The 27,140-nt window shown below is 55.5% G+C and overlaps 1 protein-coding gene across 1 annotated transcript; it reads right to left on the reverse strand.

The window, feature by feature from the left end:
- Window positions 1-6,696: 6,696 nt before the first annotated feature.
- On the reverse strand, window positions 6,697-26,864 carry LOC136582875 (hepatocyte nuclear factor 4-beta-like). Its single transcript, XM_066584158.1, has 10 exons — window positions 26,750-26,864; window positions 21,026-21,197; window positions 20,110-20,204; window positions 17,198-17,304; window positions 15,769-15,924; window positions 15,474-15,561; window positions 14,194-14,346; window positions 13,818-14,054; window positions 8,962-9,072; window positions 6,697-7,292 (listed from the first exon to the last, which is right to left on the reverse strand). The coding sequence occupies exons 1-10, from the start codon at window positions 26,862-26,864 to the stop codon at window positions 7,174-7,176; spliced, it is 1,353 nt and encodes a 450-aa protein (XP_066440255.1). The 3' UTR covers window positions 6,697-7,173.
- Window positions 26,865-27,140: the final 276 nt, after the last annotated feature.

Consider the following 27,140-nt stretch of genomic DNA (forward strand, 5'->3'; position numbering starts at 1 on the left):
GGAGACGCCCCTCGTCCGGCCGCGGCGCGCAGGAGACGCCCCTCGTCCGGCCGCGGCGCGCAGGAGACGCCCCTCGTCCGGCCGCGGCGCGCAGGAGACGCCCCTCGTCCGGCCGCGGCGCGCAGAAGACGCCCCTCGTCCGGCGCGCAGAAGACGCCCCTCGTCCGGCCGCACCGTGCAGAAGACACCCCTCGTCCGGCCGCACCGTGCAGAAGACATCCCTCATCTGGCCGCGCAGAAAACGCCCCTCATCCGGCCGCAAAACGCAGAAGCGACGGCGATAATGAAGACTTTCTTTAATATTTTCTTTAAAGTGGGGAGGAAAAGTAAAATAATAATGATGAAGAAGAAGAGGAGGGGGCGGGGGTTAATAAACCGCCTCCGGTCCCAGGGTGAAATTCTGTCCCCACACTGGGGGGCGCTGTGAGGGGGCAGAGTTATGATCCTGCCTCAGAGATAAGCTGTCTTATCCCCAGCAGCCAATCACACAGCGGGTGTCATCTTTCTCGACCAATCAGAGCACAGCTTTTATTTTTCAGGAACAGAATATAAGATGAAAGCTGTGCTGTGATTGGTTGCTCCGAGTGACCAGTCAGATGATTGGGGCCCCCGCAATGATATAAAGGGGGCAGCAGAGCGCAGGAGCTTACACTCTACGGCTCACAACCCCCATCCTCCGCCTCGCTGTGCACTTTGGCGCTCTGCGGCGGTCGGATTATCAGATGACAGGGATTAAGGGATTTGACACTTGGAAAGGGATCTTGTCCTCCTTGTGACCCATACCCAGAGCTGGAGGGAGCTGTGCCTATAGTGGGTGATGCCTTATACAGGTGTCTATAGTGGGTGATGCCTCACACAAGTGCCTATAGTGGGTGATGCCTCACACAGGTGCCTATAGTGGGTGGTGCCTTATACAGGTGCCTATAGTGGGTGATGCCTTATACAGGTGTCTATAGTGGGTGATGCCTCACACAGGTGCCTATAGTGGGTGATGCCTCACACAGGTGCCTATAGTCGGTGATGCCTCACACAGGTGCCTATAGTGGGTGATGCCTCACACAAGTGCCTATAGTGGGTGATGCCTCACACAAGTGCCTATAGTCGGTGATGCCTCACACAGGTGCCTATAGTGGGTGATGCCTCACACAAGTGCCTATAGTGGGTGATGCCTCACACAAGTGCCTATAGTGGGTGATGCCTCACACAAGTGCCTATAGTGGGTGATGCCTCACACAGGTGCCTATAGTGGGTGATGCCTCACACAGGTGCCTATAGTGGGTGATGCCTCACACAAGTGCCTATAGTCGGTGATGCCTCACACAGGTGCCTATAGTGGGTGATGCCTCACACAAGTGCCTATAGTGGGTGATGCCTCACACAAGTGCCTATAGTGGGTGATGCCTCACACAAGTGCCTATAGTGGGTGATGCCTCACACAGGTGCCTATAGTGGGTGATGCCTCACACAGGTGCCTATAGTGGGTGATGCCTCACACAGGTGCCTATAGTGGGTGATGCCTCACACAAGTGCCTATAGTGGGTGATGCCTCACACAAGTGCCTATAGTGGGTGATGCCTCACACAGGTGCCTATAGTGGGTGATGCCTCACACAGGTGCCTATAGTGGGTGATGCCTCACACAGGTGCCTATAGTGGGTGATGCCTCACACAGGTGCCTATAGTGGGTGATGCCTCACACAAGTGCCTATAGTGGGTGATGCCTCACACAGGTGCCTAGAGTGGGTGATGCCTCACACAGGTGTCTATAGTGGGTGATGCCTCACACAGGTGCCTATAGTGGGTGATGCCTCACACAGGTGCCTATAGTGGGTGATGCCTCACACGGGTGCCTATAGTGGGTGATGCCTTATACGGGTGTCTATAGTGGGTGATGCCTCACACAGGTGCCTATAGTGGGTGATGCCTCACACAAGTGCCTATAGTGGGTGATGCCTCACACAGGTGTCTAGAGTGGGTGATGCCTCACACAGGTGCCTAGAGTGGGTGATGCCTCACACAGGTGTCTATAGTGGGTGATGCCTCACACAGGTGCCTATAGTGGGTGATGCCTCACACGGGTGCCTAGAGTGGGTGATGCCTCACACGGGTGCCTAGAGTGGGTGATGCCTCACACGGGTGCCTAGAGTGGGTGATGCCTCACACGGGTGCCTAGAGTGGGTGATGCCTCACACGGGTGCCTAGAGTGGGTGATGCCTCACACGGGTGCCTAGAGTGGCTGATGCCTCACACGGGTGCCTATAGTGGCTGATGCCTCACACGGGTGCCTATAGTGGGTGATGCCTCACACGGGTGCCTATAGTGGGTGATGCCTCACACAGGTGCCTATAGTGGGTGAAGCCTCACACAGGTGTCTATAGTGGGTGAAGCCTCACACAGGTGCCTATAGTGGGTGAAGCCTCACACAGGTGTCTAGAGTGGGTGATGCCTCGCGCCTCACACAGGTGTCTAGAGTGGGTGATGCCTCACACAGGTGCCTATAGTGGGTGATGCCTCACACAGGTGCCTATAGTGGGTGATGCCTCACACAGGTGTCTAGAGTGGGTGATGCCTCACACAGGTGCCTATAGTGGGTGATGCCTCACACAGGTGCCTATAGTGGGTGATGCCTCACACAGGTGCCTATAGTGGGTGAAGCCTCACACGGGTGTCTATAGTGGGTGATGCCTCACACGGGTGCCTATAGTGGGTGATGCCTCACACGGGTGCCTATAGTGGGTGAAGCCTCACACGGGTGCCTATAGTGGGTGAAGCCTCACACGGGTGCCTATAGTGGGTGATGCCTCACACGGGTGCCTATAGTGGGTGAAGCCTCACACGGGTGCCTATAGTGGGTGATGCCTCACACGGGTGTCTATAGTGGGTGAAGCCTCACACGGGTGTCTATAGTGGGTGATGCCTCACACGGGTGCCTATAGTGGGTGATGCCTCACACGGGTGCCTATAGTGGCTGATGCCTCACACAGGTGCCTATAGTGGCTGATGCCTCACACGGGTGCCTATAGTGGCTGATGCCTCACACGGGTGCCTATAGTGTGTGATGCCTCACACGGGTGCCTATAGTGGGTGATGCCTCACACAGGTGTCTATAGTGGGTGAAGCCTCACACAGGTGTCTATAGTGGGTGATGCCTCACACAGGTGTCTATAGTGGGTGAAGCCTCACACAGGTGTCTATAGTGGGTGATGCCTCACACAGGTGCCTATAGTGGGTGATGCCTCACACAGGTGCCTATAGTGGGTGATGCCTCACACAGGTGTCTATAGTGGGTGAAGCCTCACACAGGTGTCTATAGTGGGTGATGCCTCGCGCCTCACACAGGTGTCTATAGTGGGTGATGCCTCACACAGGTGTCTATAGTGGGTGAAGCCTCACACAGGAATCTATAGTGGGTGATGCCTCGCGCCTCACACAGGTGTCTATAGTGGGTGATGCCTCGCGCCTCACACAGGTATCTAGAGTGGGTGATGCCTCACACAGGTGCCTAGAGTGGGTGATGCCTCACACAGGTGCCTAGAGTGGGTGATGCCTCACACAGGTGCCTAGAGTGGGTGATGCCTCACACAGGTGCCTAGAGTGGGTGATGCCTCACACAGGTGCCTAGAGTGGGTGATGCCTCACACAGGTGCCTAGAGTGGGTGATGCCTCACACAGGTGCCTATAGTGGGTGATGCCTCACACAGGTGTCTATAGTAGGTGATGCCTCACACAGGTGTCTATAGTGGGTGATGCCTCACACAAGTGCCTATAGTGGGTGATGCCTCGCTCCTCATACAGGTGTCTATAGTGGGTGATGCCTCACACAGGTGTCTATAGTGGGTGATGCCTCGCGCCTCATACAGGTGTTTATAGTGGGTGATGCCTCACACAGGTGCCTATAGTGGGTGATGCCTCACACAGGTGCCTATAGTGGGTGATGCCTCACACAGGTGCCTATAGTGGGTGATGCCTCACACAGGTGCCTATAGTGGGTGATGCCTCACACAGGTGCCTATAGTGGGTGATGCCTCACACAGGTGCCTATAGTGGGTGATGCCTCACACAGGTGTCTATAGTAGGTGATGCCTCACACAGGTGTCTATAGTGGGTGATGCCTCACACAAGTGCCTATAGTGGGTGATGCCTCGCTCCTCATACAGGTGTCTATAGTGGGTGATGCCTCACACAGGTGTCTATAGTGGGTGATGCCTCACGTCTCACACAGGTGTCGATAGTGGGTGATGCCTCGTGCCTCATACAGGTGTCTATAGTGGGTGATGCCTCTCGCAGGTGTCTATAGTGGGTGATGCCTCGTGCCTCATACAAGTGTCTATAGTGGGTGATGCCTCGCGCCTCTCACAGGTGTCTATAGTGGGTGATGCCTCGCGCCTCATACAGGTGTCTATAGTGGGTGATGCCTCGCGCCTCATACAGGTGTCTATAGTGGGTGATGCCTCGCGCCTCATACAGGTGTCTATAGTGGGTGATGCCTCTCACAGGTGTCTATAGTGGGTGATGCTTCACACAGGTGTCTATAGTGGGTGATGCCTCGTGCCTCATACAGGTGTCTATAGTGGGTGATGCCTCTCACAGGTGTCTATAGTGGGTGATGCCTCTCACAGGTGTCTATAGTGGGTGATGCCTCGCGCCTCATACAGGTGTCTATAGTGGGTGATGCCTCGCGCCTCATACAGGTGTCTATAGTGGGTGATGCCTCGCGCCTCATACAGGTGTCTATAGTGGGTGATGCCTCTCACAGGTGTCTATAGTGGGTGATGCTTCACACAGGTGTCTATAGTGGGTGATGCCTCGTGCCTCATACAGGTGTCTATAGTGGGTGATGCCTCTCACAGGTGTCTATAGTGGGTGATGCCTCGTGCCTCATACAGGTGTCTATAGTGGGTGATGCCTCTCACAGGTGTCTATAGTGGGTGATGCCTCGTGCCTCATACAGGTGTCTATAGCGGGGGGATGCCTCGTGCCTCATACAGGTGTCTATAGTGGGTGATGCCTCTCACAGGTGTCTATAGTGGGTGATGCCTCGTGCCTCATACAGGTGTCTATAGTGGGTGATGCCTCGCGCCTCACACAGGTGTCTATAGTGGGTGATGCCTCGCACAGGTGTCTATAGTGGGTGATGCCTCGTGCCTCACACAGGTGTCTATAGTGGGTGATGCCTCGCGCCTCACACAGGTGTCTATAGTGGGTGATGCCTCGCGCCTCACACAGGTGTCTATAGTGGGTGATGCCTCGCGCCTCACACAGGTGTCTATAGTGGGTGATGCCTCACGCCTCACACAGGTGTCTATAGTGGGTGATGCCTCACGCCTCACACAGGTGTCTATAGTGGGTGATGCCTCGCACCTCATACAGGTGTCTATAGTGGGTGATGCCTCTCACAGGTGTCTATAGTGGGTGATGCCTTGTGCCTCATACAGGTGTCTATAGTGGGTGATGCCTCTCACAGGTGTCTATAGTGGGTGATGCCTCGTGCCTCATACAGGTGTCTATAGCGGGGGGATGCCTCGTGCCTCATACAGGTGTCTATAGTGGGTGATGCCTCTCACAGGTGTCTATAGTGGGTGATGCCTCGTGCCTCATACAGGTGTCTATAGTGGGTGATGCCTCGCGCCTCACACAGGTGTCTATAGTGGGTGATGCCTCGCACAGGTGTCTATAGTGGGTGATGCCTCGTGCCTCACACAGGTGTCTATAGTGGGTGATGCCTCGCGCCTCACACAGGTGTCTATAGTGGGTGATGCCTCGCGCCTCACACAGGTGTCTATAGTGGGTGATGCCTCGCGCCTCACACAGGTGTCTATAGTGGGTGATGCCTCACGCCTCACACAGGTGTCTATAGTGGGTGATGCCTCACGCCTCACACAGGTGTCTATAGTGGGTGATGCCTCACGCCTCACACAGGTGTCTATAGTGGGTGATGCCTCACGCCTCACACAGGTGTCTATAGTGGGTGATGCCTCGCACCTCATACAGGTGTCTATAGTGGGTGATGCCTCGCGCCTCACACAGGTGTCTATAGTGGGTGATGCCTCACGCCTCACACAGGTGTCTATAGTGGGTGATGCCTCACGCCTCACACAGGTGTCTATAGTGGGTGATGCCTCACGCCTCACACAGGTGTCTATAGTGGGTGATGCCTCACGCCTCACACAGGTGTCTATAGTGGGTGATGCCTCACGCCTCACACAGGTGTCTATAGTGGGTGATGCCTCACGCCTCACACAGGTGTCTATAGTGGGTGATGCCTCACGCCTCACACAGGTGTCTATAGTGAGTGATGGCTCGCACCTCATACAGGTGTCTATAGTGGGTGATGCCTCACGTCTATAGTGGAGCCCGTCTGTCACACCCCGCAGTCGCTGTAGTATGGCAGCCATGACACTAATGCTCTTTATCTATCATGTAGGGTTCTAAATTATTAGAAGAATTAGGTTTGTGAACGATGCAGAACAAGCAACAAAGACACAGAGCCAGCAGGGGGCGCTCAGCAGGTACTGCAGTGTAGTTGGACAGTCAGTTTGGAAGGTTTTGCATTTGTTGGCGAAGTTTACTGTAAACATGTTTAATGCAGGAAGATTTCTGGGCATTCAGGCCTGGTTCCTCTCCTGCCGCCCCCCTGCCCTCACTCCGCCCTCACTCCGCCCCCCCTGCCCTCCCCCCGCCCGCGCGCGCTCCCCAGAGTCCTTCAATGCGTTGGTATTAAGTGCTTGCAGACGTCCCCATGCCCACCGTAGTCGGTTGTGGCGGGCTGCATGGCCCCCAGCGATTACAGAGAGGACGGCCGAGTCTCCGTGCTGCGCGGTACGAACACCATTTCCTGACGCTTACGTCTTCGCCTCTTGACTCCTCAGGTTTTTACGTCCGTTCCTTCTGCTACAACACGGTGACGGATGGCGAATCGTAGGCGGACACAGCAAACACTGCGCGGTCAGCGACAAGGACGATTTTCTGGCCTCCATTGTATTCATTGATTTACAGTTATTATATAGGGGGTGTGGCTCCAGATGGCTCCGCCCAACACATTTAAGACTTAAAAATATGGTTTCCGTGGTGACTGCGACTCCCATCATCCGCCGCCAGGAAGTTCAGGTCACTACTTTTTATAAAAGGCTTAAAAATAAACCCCCGGGTCCTCCGCAGAGCGGCTGCTCCGTGTCTATAGGATCTCCTTCTTGGCGATGACGGTGCGGTGCAGGACGGGCGCGGGGGCGCCGCTGTGCAGCTTGTAGTCTTCATTGTTGGTGGGCGGAGAAGAGAGCGAAGAGTCCGGAGATTCTGGGAAAGCAGAAGAAAACATTGTGTTACAGTGAGAGCGCGAGCTTAAAGGGCCACCAACCCCCTTGTTACCGCGCCATCACAGCCGCACGACTCGCGCTTTACATTTTTCCATTGAATGGCGCAGAGAAATGGCTGACCTGATCGGAGCGTTAGTCGGGCGCCACCGTTTGCATCATGCATCAACGCCCCACTGTGGCCATCGAGCTCAGTGCCAGGGATGGGCATATTCCCCGAATCCCCAAGCGGTGCTGATATGGTTGATAACGATGGTAGAGCGGGGAGTCGGAGGCGTCCTGCTCCATCATTGGCTGTAGGCGGCGTGATGACATCACTACATCGCACCACCCACACATGGGACTGTGATAGAGCATGAAGGGAGACCCCGGAGGTGCGTATAGCGTTTGTGGGTTTATTAACCCCTTAGTGATGCAGCCTATTTTGGCCATAAGAACATAACCGTTTTGGGGGGGATTTTCATCTTCACTTTTCAAAAGCCCTAGAGGGATTTGAACCTGTGATGCTACAATTGCACTGATAATACACTGCAATACTTCTGTACTTCCAATGTATTATCGCTAATCACAGGCCATGGCAACACATTGGCCCTCCACGATTACATGGAGTAGGGCCGATGACAGCACAGGCCCTACGTGACCCCATTACATGCCGTGATCAACATTGATTGCGGCACATAAAGGGTTAAAAGGGGATCTGTGTTCTTGCTGATCCCCGCTGTTGCAGCCTGAGGCCGGCTGTAAGTCTCAGGCAGCTCCTGCTGCAGCTTTTGAGCCTGCGCCATTCATACGTCTTAAATGTACGCCCGTACATCTACACCCTGGGTTAGGAAGGGGTTAAGTAGATCCTCTGTGACTCCGGGTAACACAAGGGCAGAACAGGAAGCCTCTGACTCCAAGCTCTATCATTATCAACAATATTGCGGGGGAGGGGGGGGTCATTATAAAAGGGTCTCTCCAGTGGGGCATTCTTACGTTATAAGGTGGCACACCCAAGTGGGATTTCTTGCCTTTGAGAAGTAACAGATGGCATGAATACTGTGAAGAGAGCAGAGCGCTGCTGCAGAAACACATCGTGGCTGGAAGAAGTGATCATGATGCTCTGGGCTGGATAGAAAAGTCAGGAAAAGTGCACAAAGCAGTTAGAATGGACGTCATGTGATCAGGGGATATAAAGGCACTGTGGTCACGTATGTGGCGGTAATAGTAATGTTTGTGCAGTGTTTTTATACAGTAGCCTATGGATGTAATGGTTACTATGTAGGGTCACGGCGTGGCGGTATTATTATTGGTATAGTCCCTTCTGTTCGGTAACCTCATGCAGATGGGATGCGGTTCCTGCATGGTGGGAATATCTGCTGCAGGTATTGCGGTAACAATGCATATATATCCGGAGGGGGGGGGGCATCATATGCCTCGGGACCTTGTGCCCCTGATCTCTGAGGACCCCAGCAATGCCCCGGCTCCCTGGGGAGTCACAACATCCAGACTGGAGCGACGAGTTACGGCTGCCTGGTTTTCGCGGGTAAAGTTACTGTAAACCCGTGAAAACCGCTCAGACATCAGAAAGTGGCGCAGTTATCGCCAAGACAGCGACGGCTCCACACGGATATCCACCACCTCCCCGGTAACAGAAGAAAGGTAAGGCTCACCTGAGAGCAGCACCGGGGCGGCCGCATGCAAGGTGTGAGCAGGGAGGAGCTCCAGGCTGAGGCTGGAGGGAGCCACATGCAGGTAATGATGGCCGCCGTCCACCGCCGATCCTACGGAGAGATTCCCATTAGACCCGAAATGTATCAGAACATTGCTTGTATCATTGGACGAACACGCGGACGGCACCAGAACCTCACAGCTCTGCTAGGGGATCCCGCTGGACTGATAACGGCCTCAGCACATAGACAGTTCTATTCACTGACAGGAAGCAGAGATCTACACAGGTGGGAGGGATTAATATACTCCTTCTCAGCAGTACATAGTGACGAAGCTTTATGTACAGGGGGCTACCGGCCCTTTAAATACGGGGAGATCGATTATATCGTTTACCCGGATCTCTTCGCTTTGTGTAATCAGTAGTCGGTCACCCGATATCCAATATTGTGCCGGAGCCCTCGCTACGGCGGGTCACCCCGAGACTGTGCCGGAGCCCTCGCTACAGTGGGTCACCCCGGGACTGTGCAGGAGCCCTCGCTATGGTGGGTCACCCCGGGACTGTGCCGGAGCCCTCGCTACAGTGGGTCACCCCGGGACTGTGCAGGAGCCCTCGCTACAGCGGGTCACCCCGGGACTGTGCAGGAGCCCTCGCTATGGTGGGTCACCCCGGAACTGTGCAGGAGCCCTCACTACAGTGGGTCACCCCGAGACTGTGCAGGAGCCCTCGCTACAGTGGGTCACCCCGGAACTGTGCCGGAGCCCTCGCTACAGTGGGTCACCCCGAGACTGTGCAGGAGCCCTCGCTACAGTGGGTCACCCCGAGACTGTGCAGGAGCCCTCGCTACAGTGGATCACCCCGGGACTGTGCAGGAGCCCTCGCTACAGTGGGTCACCCCGAGACTGTGCCGGAGCCCTCGCTACAGTGGATCACCCCTGGACTGTGCAGGAGCCCTCGCTACAGTGGGTCACCCCGGGACTGTGCAGGAGCCCTCGCTACGGTGGGTCACCCCGAGACTGTGCCGGAGCCCTCGCTACAGTGGGTCACCCCGGGACTGTGCCGGAGCCCTCGCTACAGTGGGTCACCCCGAGACTGTGCAGGAGCCCTCGCTACAGTGGGTCACCCCGGGACTGTGCCGGAGCCCTCGCTATGGTGGGTCACCCCGAGACTGTGCCGGAGCCCTCGCTACAGTGGGTCACCCCGAGACTGTGCAGGAGCCCTCGCTACAGTGGATCACCCCGGGACTGTGCAGGAGCCCTCGCTACAGTGGATCACCCCGGGACTGTGCAGGAGCCCTCGCTACAGTGGGTCACCCCGAGACTGTGCAGGAGCCCTCGCTACAGTGGATCACCCCGGGACTGTGCAGGAGCCCTCGCTTCGGTGGGTCACCCCGGGACTGTGCAGGAGCCCTCGCTATGGTGGGTCACCCCTGGACTGTGCAGGAGCCCTCGCTACGGTGGGTCACCCCGAGACTGTGCCGGAGCCCTCGCTACAGTGGGTCACCCCGGGACTGTGCCGGAGCCCTCGCTACAGTGGGTCACCCCTGGACTGTGCCGGAGCCCTCGCTACAGTGGGTCACCCCGAGACTGTGCAGGAGCCCTCGCTACAGTGGGTCACCCCGGGACTGTGCCGGAGCCCTCGCTACGGTGGGTCACCCCGAGACTGTGCCGGAGCCCTCGCTACGGTGGGTCACCCCGGGACTGTGCCGGAGCCCTCGCTACAGTGGGTCACCCCGAGACTGTGCAGGAGCCCTCGCTACAGTGGATCACCCCGGGACTGTGCAGGAGCCCTCGCTTCGGTGGGTCACCCCGGGACTGTGCAGGAGCCCTCGCTACGGTGGGTCACCCCTGGACTGTGCAGGAGCCCTCGCTACGGTGGGTCACCCCGAGACTGTGCCGGAGCCCTCGCTACAGTGGGTCACCCCGGGACTGTGCCGGAGCCCTCGCTACAGTGGGTCACCCCGGGACTGTGCAGGAGCCCTCGCTACAGTGGGTCACCCCGGGACTGTGCCGGAGCCCTCGCTACGGTGGGTCACCGTGGGACTGTGCAGGAGCCCTCGCTACGGTGGGTCACCCCGGGACTGTGCAGGAGCCCTCGCTACAGTGGGTCACCCCGGGACTGTGCCGGAGCCCTCGCTACAGTGGGTCACCCCGAGACTGTGCAGGAGCCCTCGCTACAGTGGGTCACCCCGGGACTGTGCCGGAGCCCTCGCTACGGTGGGTCACCCCTGGACTGTGCAGGAGCCCTCGCTACGGTGGGTCACCCCGAGACTGTGCCGGAGCCCTCGCTACAGTGGGTCACCCCGGGACTGTGCAGGAGCCCTCGCTATGGTGGGTCACCCCGGAACTGTGCAGGAGCCCTCACTACAGTGGGTCACCCCGAGACTGTGCAGGAGCCCTCGCTACAGTGGGTCACCCCGGAACTGTGCCGGAGCCCTCGCTACAGTGGGTCACCCCGAGACTGTGCAGGAGCCCTCGCTACAGTGGGTCACCCCGAGACTGTGCAGGAGCCCTCGCTACAGTGGATCACCCCGGGACTGTGCAGGAGCCCTCGCTACAGTGGGTCACCCCGAGACTGTGCCGGAGCCCTCGCTACAGTGGATCACCCCTGGACTGTGCAGGAGCCCTCGCTACAGTGGGTCACCCCGGGACTGTGCAGGAGCCCTCGCTACGGTGGGTCACCCCGAGACTGTGCCGGAGCCCTCGCTACAGTGGGTCACCCCGGGACTGTGCCGGAGCCCTCGCTACAGTGGGTCACCCCGAGACTGTGCAGGAGCCCTCGCTACAGTGGGTCACCCCGGGACTGTGCCGGAGCCCTCGCTATGGTGGGTCACCCCGAGACTGTGCCGGAGCCCTCGCTACAGTGGGTCACCCCGAGACTGTGCAGGAGCCCTCGCTACAGTGGATCACCCCGGGACTGTGCAGGAGCCCTCGCTACAGTGGATCACCCCGGGACTGTGCAGGAGCCCTCGCTACAGTGGGTCACCCCGAGACTGTGCAGGAGCCCTCGCTACAGTGGATCACCCCGGGACTGTGCAGGAGCCCTCGCTTCGGTGGGTCACCCCGGGACTGTGCAGGAGCCCTCGCTATGGTGGGTCACCCCTGGACTGTGCAGGAGCCCTCGCTACGGTGGGTCACCCCGAGACTGTGCCGGAGCCCTCGCTACAGTGGGTCACCCCGGGACTGTGCCGGAGCCCTCGCTACAGTGGGTCACCCCTGGACTGTGCCGGAGCCCTCGCTACAGTGGGTCACCCCGAGACTGTGCAGGAGCCCTCGCTACAGTGGGTCACCCCGGGACTGTGCCGGAGCCCTCGCTACGGTGGGTCACCCCGAGACTGTGCCGGACCCCTCGCTACGGTGGGTCACCCCGGGACTGTGCCGGAGCCCTCGCTACAGTGGGTCACCCCGAGACTGTGCAGGAGCCCTCGCTACAGTGGATCACCCCGGGACTGTGCAGGAGCCCTCGCTTCGGTGGGTCACCCCGGGACTGTGCAGGAGCCCTCGCTACGGTGGGTCACCCCTGGACTGTGCAGGAGCCCTCGCTACGGTGGGTCACCCCGAGACTGTGCCGGAGCCCTCGCTACAGTGGGTCACCCCGGGACTGTGCCGGAGCCCTCGCTACAGTGGGTCACCCCGGGACTGTGCAGGAGCCCTCGCTACAGTGGGTCACCCCGGGACTGTGCCGGAGCCCTCGCTACGGTGGGTCACCGTGGGACTGTGCAGGAGCCCTCGCTACGGTGGGTCACCCCGGGACTGTGCAGGAGCCCTCGCTACAGTGGGTCACCCCGGGACTGTGCCGGAGCCCTCGCTACAGTGGGTCACCCCGAGACTGTGCAGGAGCCCTCGCTACAGTGGGTCACCCCGGGACTGTGCCGGAGCCCTCGCTACGGTGGGTCACCCCGAGACTGTGCCGGAGCCCTCGCTACAGTGGGTCACCCCGAGACTGTGCAGGAGCCCTCGCTACGGTGGGTCACCCCGGGACTGTGCCGGAGCCCTCGCTACGGTGGGTCACCCCGGGACTGTGCCGGAGCCCTCGCTACAGTGGGTCACCCCGAGACTGTGCAGGAGCCCTTGCTACAGTGGGTCACCCCGGGACTGTGCAGGAGCCCTCGCTACAATGGGTCACCCCGGAACTGTGCCGGAGCCCTCGCTACAGTGGGTCACCCCGGAACTGTGCCGGAGCCCTCGCTACAGTGGGTCACCCCGAGGCTGTGCCGGAGCCCTCGCTACAGTGGGTCACCGTGGGACTGTGTAGGAGCCCTCGCTACAGTGGGTCACCCCAGGACTGTGCCGGAGCCCTCGCTACAGTGGGTCATCCCGAGACTGTGCAAGAGCCCTCGCTACAGTGGGTCACCCCGGGACTGTGCCGGAGGCCTCGCTACAGTGGGTCACCCCGGAACTGTGCCGGAGCCCTCTCTACAGTGGGTCACCGTGGGACTGTGCAGGAGCCCTCGCTACAGGGGGTCACCCCGGGACTGTGCCGGAGCCCTCGCTACAGTGGGTCACCCCGGGACTGTGCCGGAGCCCTCGCTACAGTGGGTCACCCCGGGACTGTGCCGGAGCCCTCGCTACAGTGGGTCACCCCGGGACTGTGCCGGAGCCCTCGCTACAGTGGGTCAGCCCGGGACTGTGCCGGAGCCCTCGCTACAGTGGGTCACCCCGGGACTGTGCCGGAGCCCTCGCTACGGTGGGTCACCCCGATATTGATATATGAGCGGCTAGAGCTTTCACTACAGTGTGTCACCCTGATATTAGCCTTCGATGTTGTGCTGAAGCCCTCGCTACAGTGGGTCACCCCAGGCTTGTGCTGCAGCCTTCGTTACAGTGTGTCGGCCCAGTGAAGCCCCTGGTGATACTCTACCTCCCAGTAACATTTCCTGCAGCAGGCTGTCGATCCGCGCCATCCCAAACAACTTGGCGAATTGCACCTGCTCGATCATCTGCCAGGTGATGCTCTGCAGAGGGGGGAGGAGGAGGAGAATGTCGCTGAAGCGCCCCCTGGAGTCGTACTGCCGGTCGTTGATGTAGTCTTCCAGGTTCACCTGCACCTGGAAGCGCATGTTCTTCACCTTACTGGAGTCGCTGAGCCCCTTACAGTCTGCGGAGACACGGCTGCAATCAGAACGGCGCCACGTCCACACAACCGCCACAAAGGTACCTTAACAGGGGGCGTAGCGAAAGGCGGTGGGTCATGTGACCTTTGCCCCTGGAGCCCCTCCCCCTTACGTGGCTCTCACCTGGATCAAAAAATATAATTGCCTTCAGGCAGGCGTACTCCTGCTCATCGATCTGGATGTCCCGCAGCGGCTTCACCAGCTCCTCCAGGATCCGCACCGCCACGCGCGCAATTTCCAGTTCTGGGCACTGCATGGGAATAATGAAGTCATTACCTGCAGGGATGAAGAGGAAGAACAATCAGAGGCAGGAGGTCACATGACAGGAGCAGGCTTGTAATATAGGGGTCACATGACAGGAGCGGGCTTGTAATATAGGGGTCACATGACAGGAGCGGGCTTGTAATATAGAGGTCACATGACAGGAGCGGGCTTGTAATATAGGGGTCACATGACAGGAGCGGGCTTGTAATATAGGGGTCACATGACAGGAGCGGGCTTGTAATATAAGGGGTCACATGACAGGAGCAGGCTTGTAATATAGGGGTCACATGACAGGAGCGGGCTTGTAACATAAGGGGTCACATGACAGGAGCGGGCTTGTAATAAAGGGGGTCACATGACAGGAGCGGGCTTGTAATAAAGGGGTCACATGACAGGAGCGGGCTTGTAATAAAGGGGTCACATGACAGGAGCGGGCTTGTAATAAAGGGGTCACATGACAGGAGCGGGCTTGTAATAAAGGGGTCACATGACAGGAGCAGGCTTGTAATAAAGAGGTCACATGACAGGAGCGGGCTTGTAATAAAGGGGTCACATGACAGGAGTGGGCTTGTAATAAAGGGGTCACATGACAGGAGCGGGCTTGTAATAAAGGGGTCACATGACAGGAGCGGGCTTGTAATATAGAAGTCACATGACAGGAGTGGGCTTGTAATATAGGGGGTCACATGACAGGAGCGGGCTTGTAATATAGGGGTCACATGACAGGAGCGGGCTTGTAATATAGAAGTCACATGACAGGAGCGGGCTTGTAATATAGGGGTCACATGAGAAGAGACGGGCATTAACTAGAAGAGTCACATGAAAATCACACGCTACGTCGCTAATAGAGAGCCGGGCCGGGAGGGACGTGCGGCGCTCAGTACGTTATTACAGTCTACGGAGACCCTGCGTTTCGCCATTTTTCGTGACTCTCCCCATTAATGGCGTATAAACTGACTCTCCTTAGACTCCGCCCTGCGGTTAATTAATCTTCAGCTGATTGCGATGTTGCAAAAAGCTATTAGTTTCAGTGGTGACAATTTAATGGACATCTGCTTCAGCGCGCTCCGCGAACGGGATAAAGAGCAGCTCTGCGCAGGGGGAGGAGCCGGGTCATAAAATGATACTTTGTTTCTCACCCAGAAGCAGGAAATCCTTATACGGGAGGGAGCGCTTGGCCACGCCCAGCAGGAGATGAGCGCCAGCGTGCGCCCGCAGCAGCGCCACCTGGGGGAAGACAAGAAGGGGAGGGGTGAAGGCACAAGAATACTAAATACCCGTAACGAGTGGAGGAGGGGCTACATAGTTCTGCAATCATAATGGCGCTCTTACGAGTCGCCGTTTTTGGCTTCAGCTAATTTCCAAAGCGCTATAAGTCGCCATTATCAGTCACACCTGACGGCTGCCGCCCTCCATCTATGGCGACTGTATTACCTGGTCGTCCAGCGGCAGCTCACAGAACGCGGGGATGTACTTCGCCCACTCGACCAGTAGGAGGAGCTGCTGCTTCATGGACTCGCAGACGTCTCCGATCGTAGCAATTTTCTTCATTGAAATCTCCACCATGGATGCCGGACCGAGACAGGAGAGCTGGAGACGAGAAAACCGCGAGCGAGGCGGCAGATCCCAGTTATCGAGATGACCCCCATAAAATGTCGAAAAGCTGCGGAGTGATAGATTGGCGCAACGGAGGTTCATCGCGACTGGAGGCGATAACTGTACAGCGCGATTACAGTACGGGCAGTGCCCCCCAGCTGTACTAGTCTACAGTGGCACCAGGTGGCGCCGCGCTGGATCACTTCTCCTCCGGGACTGTTCTGTGCATCGAGGACCGCCGTATCCTGTCTGCGACAGCGTATAATGTTAACCCCTAAATGACCGGAGCGATGCCTCATGATCTTATCAGCGTGAGATTTGTGGTGACACCAACGGCCCCCGCGGCCCCCTGAGTGACCCACAACTCTGTGTCCTCCATCAACCGGGAGTCGCATCTGCGGCGGATCCGATTAGGAAATTACAGAATGATAGTTCGCCGTTAGCGGGTTCTCGCCACAATCCCTCCCGTTACTAGCGGCTCTGGGCTGGCGCTTCGCTCGGGTTTGTTCACACGGCGGATTTGAAGGGGCAAAAAAATCTGCCTAAATAAACCTCGCAACTACTCTCTGCTTTCAGGCGCTTTTTTTGCATTCCATGCATATTTTGACGCGTGTTTTAATATCCCGTCGTTTTCTACGCCAAAAACTGAAACGGAAAGTGAAAAAGTGACGTCACTTCTAATTTTACCGCAATGCGACAGGAAAAAACGTGCCGACAAGACAAGACCGCGGATTCCCATTACAATCCAGATATACCATGTGAACGCGCCCCTAACGGCGCCGCTGCTCAGGGTGTAAATACTGCGCATTTTCAGAGAACAAAGCCAATTAGCAGCGTGATGATCCGTTCCGGAGGCCGCGGTCGCAGCGCTCCACGTTGGGTTTTTCCGTACAGGTTCCACCTCAACATCTGCAGCAGAAATCTACGGATAAGCTGCTTCTGCACCTCACTTTACTGCGGATTCGCTCGTGGATTTAGCACTTTTTCACGGGGGGTCAACCTCTGCGCTGATCGTCAAGGAGATGTGATACGGAAACGGCGCAGATTCTACTCAGATCCGCGGCACATTCTACCTCACGAACGAGGCCCGAGATCACGAAGACGGGAGGAATAAACATCAGCCAGCAAGTCATCCTGCAGCGCCGCCCCAGATCTCGTGCCTTCAGTTGGGGGTGATATCCACAACACAGCGAACGCACGGATATAAGGTTTCGTTAGTCGGTGTAATAGTTGCAGGACGCTCGTCTCGCGGCACGGAGGGTCTCACCTGCTGCGTCATGGCTTCCGCCTGCGTCAGGACAGCGATGGATAGCGAACCGTTGTCCTCAAAGCTGCTTCTCCTCAGACTGATCCGATCCCTCTCGTTCTGTACGGCTGCAGGGACAGCAAACACCAAGTGACGTCAAGAGCCGGACACCCCCAATATAGAGACAGCTGCGAGCCCCCCTATGTACAAGGATAGAGCCAACAAGCCCGCCTATATACAGAGTCAGGAACTGCGAGCCCACCTATATACAGGATCAGAGACAGCGAGCCCCCCTATATACAGAGACAGAGCCAGCGAGCCCCCCTATATACAGGATCAGAGCCAGCGAGCCCCCCAATATACAGAGAGAGAGCCAGCAAGCCCCCCTATATACAGGATCAGAGCCAGCGAGCCCCCCAATATACAGAAAGAGAGCCAGCAAGCCCCCCTATATACAGGATCAGAGCCAATGAGCCCCCCTATATACAGAGACAGGAACTGTGAGTCCCCTTATATACAGAGACAGGAGCTGGGAGCCCCCCAATATACAGAGGCTGTGACCCCCGTGTAATGAGCAGCTCTGCAGCCGTCAGATAGGGAGGTTTGGGGAAGTGAAGCGCTCGCTGCCCCCAGAACGTCTCAGGGGGGTGTTCCTCCTCTCGCTGCCCTCCGCTCATCATTTCACTTTTCCAGAGAAGGGGGCGGAGGGTGAAATAAGTTTATAGACAGATTTAAGAATGGCAACTTCTCAGTTGCAGAATTTGTCGCCGTCTCCCCGTGTGGGCGGAGCAATAAGTGACCCCGCACCTCCAGGTGTATCTCCACGTACGACTAACTTATCATCCAGGTGAGGCAGCGATACATTTGTCGCAAATAACGGCAACGCGGCCCCCAGCAAAACATCTCAGAAAAGGCCGCACATAATAAATCCCCCCTTTGTGGTTTGATTCCCCAATTATTTGAGGTTCTGCTTGCTGTCAGTGAATGGAAACATTCCTGCTCATGAGTAGCTGCTGAAACCCCTGCGCAGACCTGAGCGGATGTTCACATGAATCCGTATTAGTGAATCTTCCATCCACTCGTCTACATGGAGCAGATGAAGAGCGGTGATGTCACTTCTGAATGCAGATTCTGCGCCAAATCTTGTTGGGAATTCTGTAAATCCGCGTGGATCCGCGGCGCAGAGGGGGCGGAACTACAGCGGAAACGTGTGGCGAATCCGCTGTGTGAATATACCTTACGGTTCGACTTACATGGGTGAATTACGCCCGAGGTTCTCGTGTTCCCTGCCTCGCACAGCACATTGGCGCTCGGAGTGCCGTCCGACAGCCGGGGTCCCACACATTTCATGGCCCGTTCCCGTGTAAGACTCACCGAGAGGAAGGATTGTACTAAACTCCTCAAAGTGAAAAACTGTTCATGTAGCGATTGAAGCGAGCGGCTTCTGCGAGTTATTCCATATCACACGGGAATATCGCCCTTGTAGATACACGCTAATGCTTCTCACAGCTGAGGGTTTGTTACAGTGTATCAGAGTAGACAACCCTCTGGGATAAAAACAGCCGCAGCACAGATCTCTCCTCCTGTGCTGATAGTTTGTTACAATGTATCAGTCTGGAGTCACAGAGGACTGTCTAGACTGATACATTGTAACAAACCCTCAGCTGTGAGAAGTATTGTAGTGGGAAGTTTATAAACCAACCGGAGGACATTTAGGCTTAATTCCCATCTGCGCTTCACGTCCCGTTTTCCTGTTTGCTTTGGGACGGATTTAGTCCGCTCCGCCATTCCTGCATCACAATGTTATCTCTGTGGGGCTTGGATTCCGCACCTGATAAAATCCGCAAGATGAAAAGCGTTCTGGCGCGGAATTACGGGCGTCTCGTGGATTTCTAACATGCAGGAGATGGAAAAAACCCAACAAAATCCGCCTCTGCGCTGCGTCCTGCGGACGGATCTCTTATGGGAGCAGGAAACCAGAATCCCCTGGATGAAGGGGTCATAATGGCCCCACACTGCCCAGCAGACCCCCGCTGACTGGAATGGGGTCCGTTCGGTTCCCGCACCTGCTGGCATTTTTAAGTCCTGCATGCACGATTTTTGTGCGGTATTTCATGCCGGCGGCTCTGAACGTGACCTCTGACCTCCCCCTAGTTCAGAGTCTCAGACACCCACTTAAAGGTATCGTTAAACGGGGCGACGATCGCTTGAATTCTCGCTGAAAGCAGTGGATTTGGGCGATAGTCGTCCCGTGTACAAATCACTGACCTGTCGGAGGCGCTTGGTCTTTAGGTCACCTATAAATGAAGCGACCATCAGGCCGTAACAGTTACGTCTCCCGCTTACTCTGAATGGAGGCGGGAATGACCCCAGAGGCTCCGCCCCCAGTCACGGAATTGTTGCTCCTGTGTAAAGCTCTGGAGCAATAGTTGGCCGGAGGCCGTGGGACGGGCGGCGGGCACTCATGTGCCACGGGCACAGCTGCGTGCGTTCGGGGATTCCGTCGCAGATCCTGCATGAAATGGACTTTTTCCGTCCAGTAAAATTCCGGTCGGCTGAACGGAAACCAAACAGACGCCATCATTGTGAATGCGGTCCGTCCGGCGCTGTGCGGTTCCATCATAGAATAGGTCAGCCGGCCAGGAGCAGTGAGCAGGTCTGAACGGAGCCTCAGTAGTCGGTGCGCCCCGTAAGTAGTCGTCACTTCAGCGCTCGGCTGAGGAAACCGCCACACTCCCCCCCCAGCCAAACAGATCCGTCTTATGACCAAACCGCGCCGAACAGTGCGACAAATATATTAAGAGGTGGAGCATCTGGCAGCACCTCCGTATGTAGACCTGTGCCGTCTCCGAGCGTATGCAAGGTCACCCCATGATGCCAACACCCCACTGCCCCCCCTTTAGGTCATGTGACCCACAGCGCCTTTTACTGACCTTCTTTCTTCATTCCCGCTCGGAAACATTTCCGCAGGCGACAATAACGGCACTGATTGCGCTTATCTTTATCCACGACGCATTGTCTGCTGAACCTGCGGAGAGGAATCGCACATTAGTCACCGACTACAACCGGCATCCCCCACATCGGGACCAGACACAGCAGTCAGTATCACACAGGCTGCGTTTACATGGCCGAGCGCAATTATTACCCGAGAGGCTCGGACCGATATCGCGCTTCAACCAGCGACTTGGTGATTCGTCTGACGAGAAAAATCGCAGGTTGTTTCAATAGGAGAACAATTCGGAACTCCATCGAACTCCAATGAAATTCGCACGTTCGCGCCGGAGGGGTTTTTAACTCGCTAATCGCTAATAACGGGCGAGTTTTCTGCGATCTCACTGAAAAAGTTTTCCACTTCACCGCATCCCGAAAGCCGCCCGTGTAAATTAGCCATTTGGCAACAATGGGTTAATACGTTGCGCAGGCTCCGTGCAGTCGCACTCCTGTAATTGCCTGACCCCTCCGGGGGGCGCTGTGTTAGGACTGCTAGTTGCAGTCCGCCCGTTTGTGTTTCAAGGCCCGGCAGTTTGCTGTCAGTGAGTCTGGGAATCTGTACTGACTTAATACTTCTCGCAGCTGAGGGTTTGTTACAATGTATCCAGTCCAGACAATGGACTGCAGGCTGATACATAGTCACATATCCTCAGCTGTGAACACTCTGGACAGGATCTCCGCCCGCGATGATGAGAATGTTCCAGCACTTCATGGCTGTTTACAGTGGAAAGAAGCACAAATCGTTTCCACTTCTGCCCACAGTCTGCGGCGATACTGCGAGGACTGGGAATGGCGCGTCACCGTGTGTAGGGGGAGCAGCACAGGGTATTGCAGGAGTTCGTGCAGCCATGTAGTTACCTGCAGGCGTACATGTGGTTCTTGCGCACGCTTCTTCGGAAAAACCCTTTGCAGCCATCACAGCTGGACGCTCCGTAGTGCTTCCCCGTAGCTCGGTCTTCACAAATGGCGCACAAGGCGCTGACGCCGTTGCTGAGGATTCCCGGACTCCCCGACTCCACGGTTATTATCTCTGCAGGAAACAAGAGACAAGTTTACAGATGGTGTGCGCCATTATCATCAGCCCAGGCGCCAGGGGTCACATGACTGTGACATCACTAAGGGGATTCATAAACGTATTTACGGTTGCACTGCGAAAATTGGATGAAAACCGTCCGTAAAACCCGGTGAGATGATTGTACAATGCACCGAGCGGCACCGAGAGGGACAAGCCGGAAGGTTATGCAAATCAAGGAAGTTGTGGGCGTGGCTAAGATATGCAAATGATCACGTTTTCAAGCACCTAGCGCCAATCTGTGGCATGTGGGCGGGGCTTCAATGGTATAAAAGCAGATCAAAAGTAAAAGTTTGCAGCCACAGGAAACCTCAAGAATCAGATGAATTCATGTGATATGACTGCGATGCCACCCGGTCGCCGACATGGCGGTTATCACCACGTACTGCAGACGGAGAGGGACGGCATCCCTGACCCAAGAGACCTTGGTTTATCACTCGCGGAGATCGCCGCGCACGTAGGCCGAGAGGTCAGCGCCGCTCAACCGTGCTGGTCCCAGCGGTTGGGAGAACAATGATGAACTGGAAGGACGGCAAGAAACGCACGGAGGCGAACCTGGAGGCGGACGGAGCAGCCGATCAGAAGAATGGCGCACAGTGATCCCTTCTGTACGGTGAGTGTAGATGGACGACACAGCCCAAGCCTACAGCGGCGAACAGTGTCTACATAAACCACCAGGACGCGCTGGCACCACACTGGGCTACGAGCCAACGTCTAGCATCAGGTCTTCCATTGACCTCACGCCATCGGCCTCGAAGGCTATCATGGTGCAGAGCAAGATGGCAATGGAGGCCGGAATGGAGGTCCGTCATCTTCAGCGATGAGTCCTGCTTCCATTTCAAACACAATGACAGCCGGAGATTGGTCCAGCGACTATGTGGGCAACACCACGAAGAGGCCACCACGAGGGGGCGTCACACCAGTCCTACTCTCGGCATTAGGGTGTGGGGGGCATAATGTATGGTAGCTGGACCCTCCAGTCTTCCCTGCAGGTACACTAACAGCTCAGCCTTATGGTGATTTGGTGGTGGAACCAGCGGTGGCGCCATTTCTCCGAAGTGTCCTAGGAGCCGTGTTTGAACATGACAAAGCCGGGCCGCCTGTTCCCCAACAGCTACCTTGGCTGGCAGCGTCCCCGGACTTGTCTCCTGTCGATCACATCCGAGACATCATTGGTCGGCAATTGCAAAGGGAGCCGCCAGCAGCGAATCTTCATTAACCCCTTCCCGCTACAGGAACCTCACATCCCAGCCGGGAAGCGTTTCCCACAAATGGACATAAACTTATGTCCTATGGCTGGCACCGGCTCAGGAGGCCAACCCATGCCATCCGCAACAGACAGCCTCCCGCTATTAACCATTTACAGGCTGCAATCAATGTTAATCGCAACGTGTAATGGGTTCACAGAGGGAGGACGCTCATCACCGGCCCACAACCATGTAATTGCAAGAGGCCAATTGGTTGCCATGGCAACCAGATACCAGACAATGCCATCCAGGTCTGCCATGGTCTGTGATCGCTAATAATAGTACAGAAGTACTGCAGTGTATTATCAGAGCAATCATAGCATTGCAGGTTCATAAAAAAAATAAAAAACACAAAAAATAGTAATAAAAATGAAAACTTTTTTTGTGCATTTTCCCCTTTGTTCCTAAAATCAGTAAATAAAGCCCCACGTTTGTATCCGGAGCGACTCCTCCAATAGGCTGCGAGGCAAAAAACATGCAAAAAATAGCATTAAAAATGGATCTAAAACGCTTATTTTGTTCATTTTGCCTCCCCAAAAATGCAATAAAAGTGATCAAAAAAGCCGAAATGGTACTAAAAAAACTAGAGCTTTTCACACAAAAAACCCCACCGCCCCGCAGCGCTCCGTCCGTGGAAAAATAGAAAAGCTATCGGACTCTGAATGCAGCGGAGCAAAGAGGTAACAGTTTCCCAAAAAGAGTTTTTAATATGCTAAAGTAAAAAAAAGCCTAAAATATGTATAATTTGTATATTTTCGTAATCGTACCGACCGCAGAAAAAATGTAACGGGTCGATCAGGCCGGCTTCACACGGGTGAAAAAACAGGACGAGAACATAAGCCCCGTCCTTCTGTACGCGGTCATACGTGAGCGGCACAGCAGCGGCGGGCTGGGGGCGCGCGGTGCGGCGCGATGTTGCCCCATTGAAAACAAGTGCAGACGCTCCACGATCCTCGCCGCGGCCGGGGTCACCGAAGTCATGTGAGGCGCTTTAGAAACAAAATCTCCTCGCATCCACCGCAAAATCGCATGTTGGCGAGCGCAAAATCGTCCCATGAATAGCGGCCGGATCTGGCGCTCGCCTGCGTGAAGTTAGCGCTAATCTGTGTGATGAACGCTGTAAAAAACTGCAAAAATGATGCCAGAACTGCTGGATTTTCTCCCAAAAACATTTTATAGAAGTTCTACAAAACATTGTGTGGACCCAAAAACGGTGCCGATAACTGCAGCTCGCCGCGCAACAAACACCTTCATTCGGCCGCGGCGACACGAAATGGAAAACGTCCGGGCTCTAGAAAAGTGGAGATGAAAATCCCCTAAAAATCTGCCCAAAGCAGGCGGCGTCACTAAGGGGTTAATAGCCTCGCTGGGCGCCGGCTGTGACTGCGGGGGCTTCGGTGGGGGGCTCATCCTCAATACTGAGTGTTTTGTTATTAGCGGGCCACTCATCCTGCGGTTTCCATGATTCCACGACTTTTCCTTCTTGGCGTTGAAGCTTCAGTGTTGAGGGTTGTAATAACTGGCCGCCGCCCCTTTAAGGGTGAGGATGATGATGGTGCTAGTACTAAGAATACATGATGGCCTGCGGGTTCAGCACGTTCTGCGCCGCGCCGCCTCTTCAGCTCTCTGCGCCTCTTTTAGTTTTATGGCGCCATTAATTCCAACTACCATAAAGTAACTAATGGTATCAAAGGTCGCCGATCGGAGCTGTCAGCGCCAGGCTGCGCCAGCATCACGGGCACCGCCTACAGGGCGAGAACGGCGCACAACAACATCTCAACCGCCATGTTGTCAGCCCTGAAATCCACACCGCAAGCCCAACTCCCGAGCAAGTCTGCAGCATCCGCAGGATGGGGGCCAACCGGCCGCGGGGCCCCTCCTCGCAGCGGCAATGGCAATGCTCATATCAATGGAAGGCGCAGAGCGGTCGGACATTGTCGCCGCTCTCGCTAAGTATAGCGCACGTTTTTACCATATCACCCCTCGCCCCAAGCCGGAGATGGCCTCCAAGAAGAGACAAGGAGGAAAATGGCAGCTGGAGGTCTTACGCACAGGCGCTCATACTTGCGCCATTTTCTGCTCTTCTCCACGTGATGTTTTCCAAACAAGATGGCAGCAAAGATGTAACTGATTAACTCCGCAGCAAACAATACAAACTGAGGTGACCCCTCGGCGGCGCGGCTGACCCCGCACGCCCCCCGCCCGCAGATTACACAACGGCCTGGTATGCTGGACTGCTGCCATCTATAGCGGGCGAATCATCTCCGATAGCTACACGATCTATAGATAAAATGGCGTCCGACCACGGAGACCGCGCTGATCTTGTGAATGAGAGGGTCCCGCGTCTCCTGGTGACAACTTGTCCAGATTTACAGCAGTACAGCTGAGGGTTTGTTACAATGTATCAGTGCAGACAATCAGCAGCACAGATCGACAGTGGGAGAAGTATTAAACAATGAATGTTTCCATTTAAGTGACAGCAAGCAGAGGTCTTGGAAGAGGTTATGGATTGACACGCCTACTGGAAACTTGCAGATATAATGATTAAAAGGGTTGTCGGCTGTAAACTATTGATTACCTATCCTCGGGATATGGCATCAGCGTTTACTGGGCTGGTGCACTCTTGTACTGAGCCGTTTTCTGCAGGAAGCAGACAGCGCCATTCTTACTGTAGTGGCCCAACTTGGTATTGCAGGCATTTCAATGAAAGGGAACTTGGCCTGCAATACCAGCCCTGGCAACTACAGTACAAACGGAGCTGCTACTTCCTACAGAAGTCAGCTCAGTTCACAATCATAGTGGCCTAGCAAAGAGCTGATCGGCAGGAGTCCCAGGCAACAAACCTGGCATCAATGGTTTACAGCTGGACAACCCCTTTAAGCCTTACCTAGGGACTTCTGTTACTCGCTCTCCACATAATGAAATATCTGTATGCAGTGAGCTCTCCCTAGTGGTGGCTGTATATATCTGTATACACTGAGCTCCCTCTAGTGGTGGCTGCATAAATCTGTATACAGGGAGCTCCTCCTAGTGGTGGCTGTATATATCTGTATACAGTGAGCTCCCTCTAGTGGTGGCTGCATAGATCTGTATAGAGTGAGCTCACCCTAGTGGTGGCTGCATAGATCTGTATACAGTGAGCTCCCCCTAGTGGTGGCTGTATATATCTGTATACAGTGAGTTCTCCCTAGTGGTGGCTGTATATATCTGTATACACTGAGTTCTCCCTAGTGGTGGCTGTATATATCTGTATATAGGGAGCTCTCCCTAGTGGTGGCCGTATATATCTGTATGCAGTGAGCTCTCCCTAGTGGTGGCTGTATATATCTGTATACACTGAGCTCCCCCTAGTGGTGGCCGTATATATCTGTATGCAGTGAGCTCTCCCTAGTGGTGGCTGTATATATCTGTATACAGTGAGCTCCTCCTAGTGGTGGCTGTATATATCTGTATGCAGTGAGCTCTCCCTAGTGGTGGCTGTATAGATAATAATAATCTTTATTTGTATAGCGCCAACATATTCCGCAGCGCTTACATAGACGGGGATACAGAGAGACAAAATACAAACATTACAGAACCGCGGTTACATAGTAATCAGTTGATGGAAACAATAGGGGTGGCTGTATATATCAGTGTGAAGGGAGCTCCTCTAGTGGTGGCTGTGTATATCTGTATGCAGTGAGCTCCCCCTAGTGGTACCTATATATATCTGTATACAGTGAGCTCCCCCTAGTGGTGGCTGTATATATCTGTATACAGTGAGCTCCCCCTAGTGGTGGCTGTATATATCAGTGTGCAGGGAGCTCCTCTAGTGGTGGCTGGATATATCTGTATACAGTGAGCTCCCCCTAGTGGTGGCTGTATATATCAGTGTGCAGGGAGCTCCCCCTAGTGGTGACTGCAACTAGACAGAATGATACAATGTGACTCTGATCTCTAACTGCTATAAAAACGTAATCTGGACACGTAGAGCAGAGACCAGCAGCGCCACGTCTAAAACTCCACCTATAGCAGCAAATCAAGAAGAGGCCACAGCCACCATTACCTCCTGTAGAGGATTTAGGGGTTCCATTAGCTGCCCCCCAGGTCCTATATCAGCTGATCGATGGGGTCAGCAGGAGATCTGTGGAAATCACCTGATGGGAAATCACGCCAATCGCCCTTTATATATAATCCGGTGGACACAATGACACGCGTATATTGTAGTCTATAGGGGACTACAAGTCCCAGCATGTCCCCAGCCCGATTACCCCACGTCCTCACCTGCATTAGTGGGCAGCACCCGGATACTGTCGAACTCCAGCATGGTGTACGTGGAGTCCAGCGGCGCCGAGTAATCTGCTAATTCCATGTCCATAATTCCCTCACAAAGCTTCATTATTGCGATCTGTCAACAAGAGCGGTCATCGGCGCCAATCAGCGAGCGGCGCCCCCTCCGCACCGGAGCAAGGTTACCAGAAAATCAATGAGCAGAATCTAAACTGCAGGGCAGGAGTCAATCACACAGAGATAAGCCTCACCAATCACTGCCACTTACCTGCCGGGACATTTACTGATAGGTCACATGACACCGCAGGAGGAGCCGGGAAACCCGCCGCGTTCTCCACCGAGTCACAGTCCGTTATGTGGACTTGGGGTTAGACTTAGTCTCTCA

The sequence above is a fragment of the Eleutherodactylus coqui genome, chromosome 11, assembly GCF_035609145.1.
Source record: "Eleutherodactylus coqui strain aEleCoq1 chromosome 11, aEleCoq1.hap1, whole genome shotgun sequence".
NCBI lineage: Eukaryota > Metazoa > Chordata > Amphibia > Anura > Eleutherodactylidae > Eleutherodactylus > Eleutherodactylus coqui.

Bases quoted from the DNA above. Each gene is read 5' to 3' on its own strand.
- LOC136582875 (XM_066584158.1), bottom strand. From the start codon at position 26,864: ATGAAGCTTTGTGAGGGAATTATGGACATGGAATTAGCAGATTACTCG. The intron at 15,925-17,197 runs GTGAGACCCTCC...TCTCGTCTCCAG, and splicing joins CGGAAGCCATGACGCAGCAG to CTCTCCTGTCTCGGTCCGGC. The intron at 14,055-14,193 runs GTGAGAGCCACG...GTGTCTCCGCAG, and splicing joins AATTATATTTTTTGATCCAG to ACTGTAAGGGGCTCAGCGAC.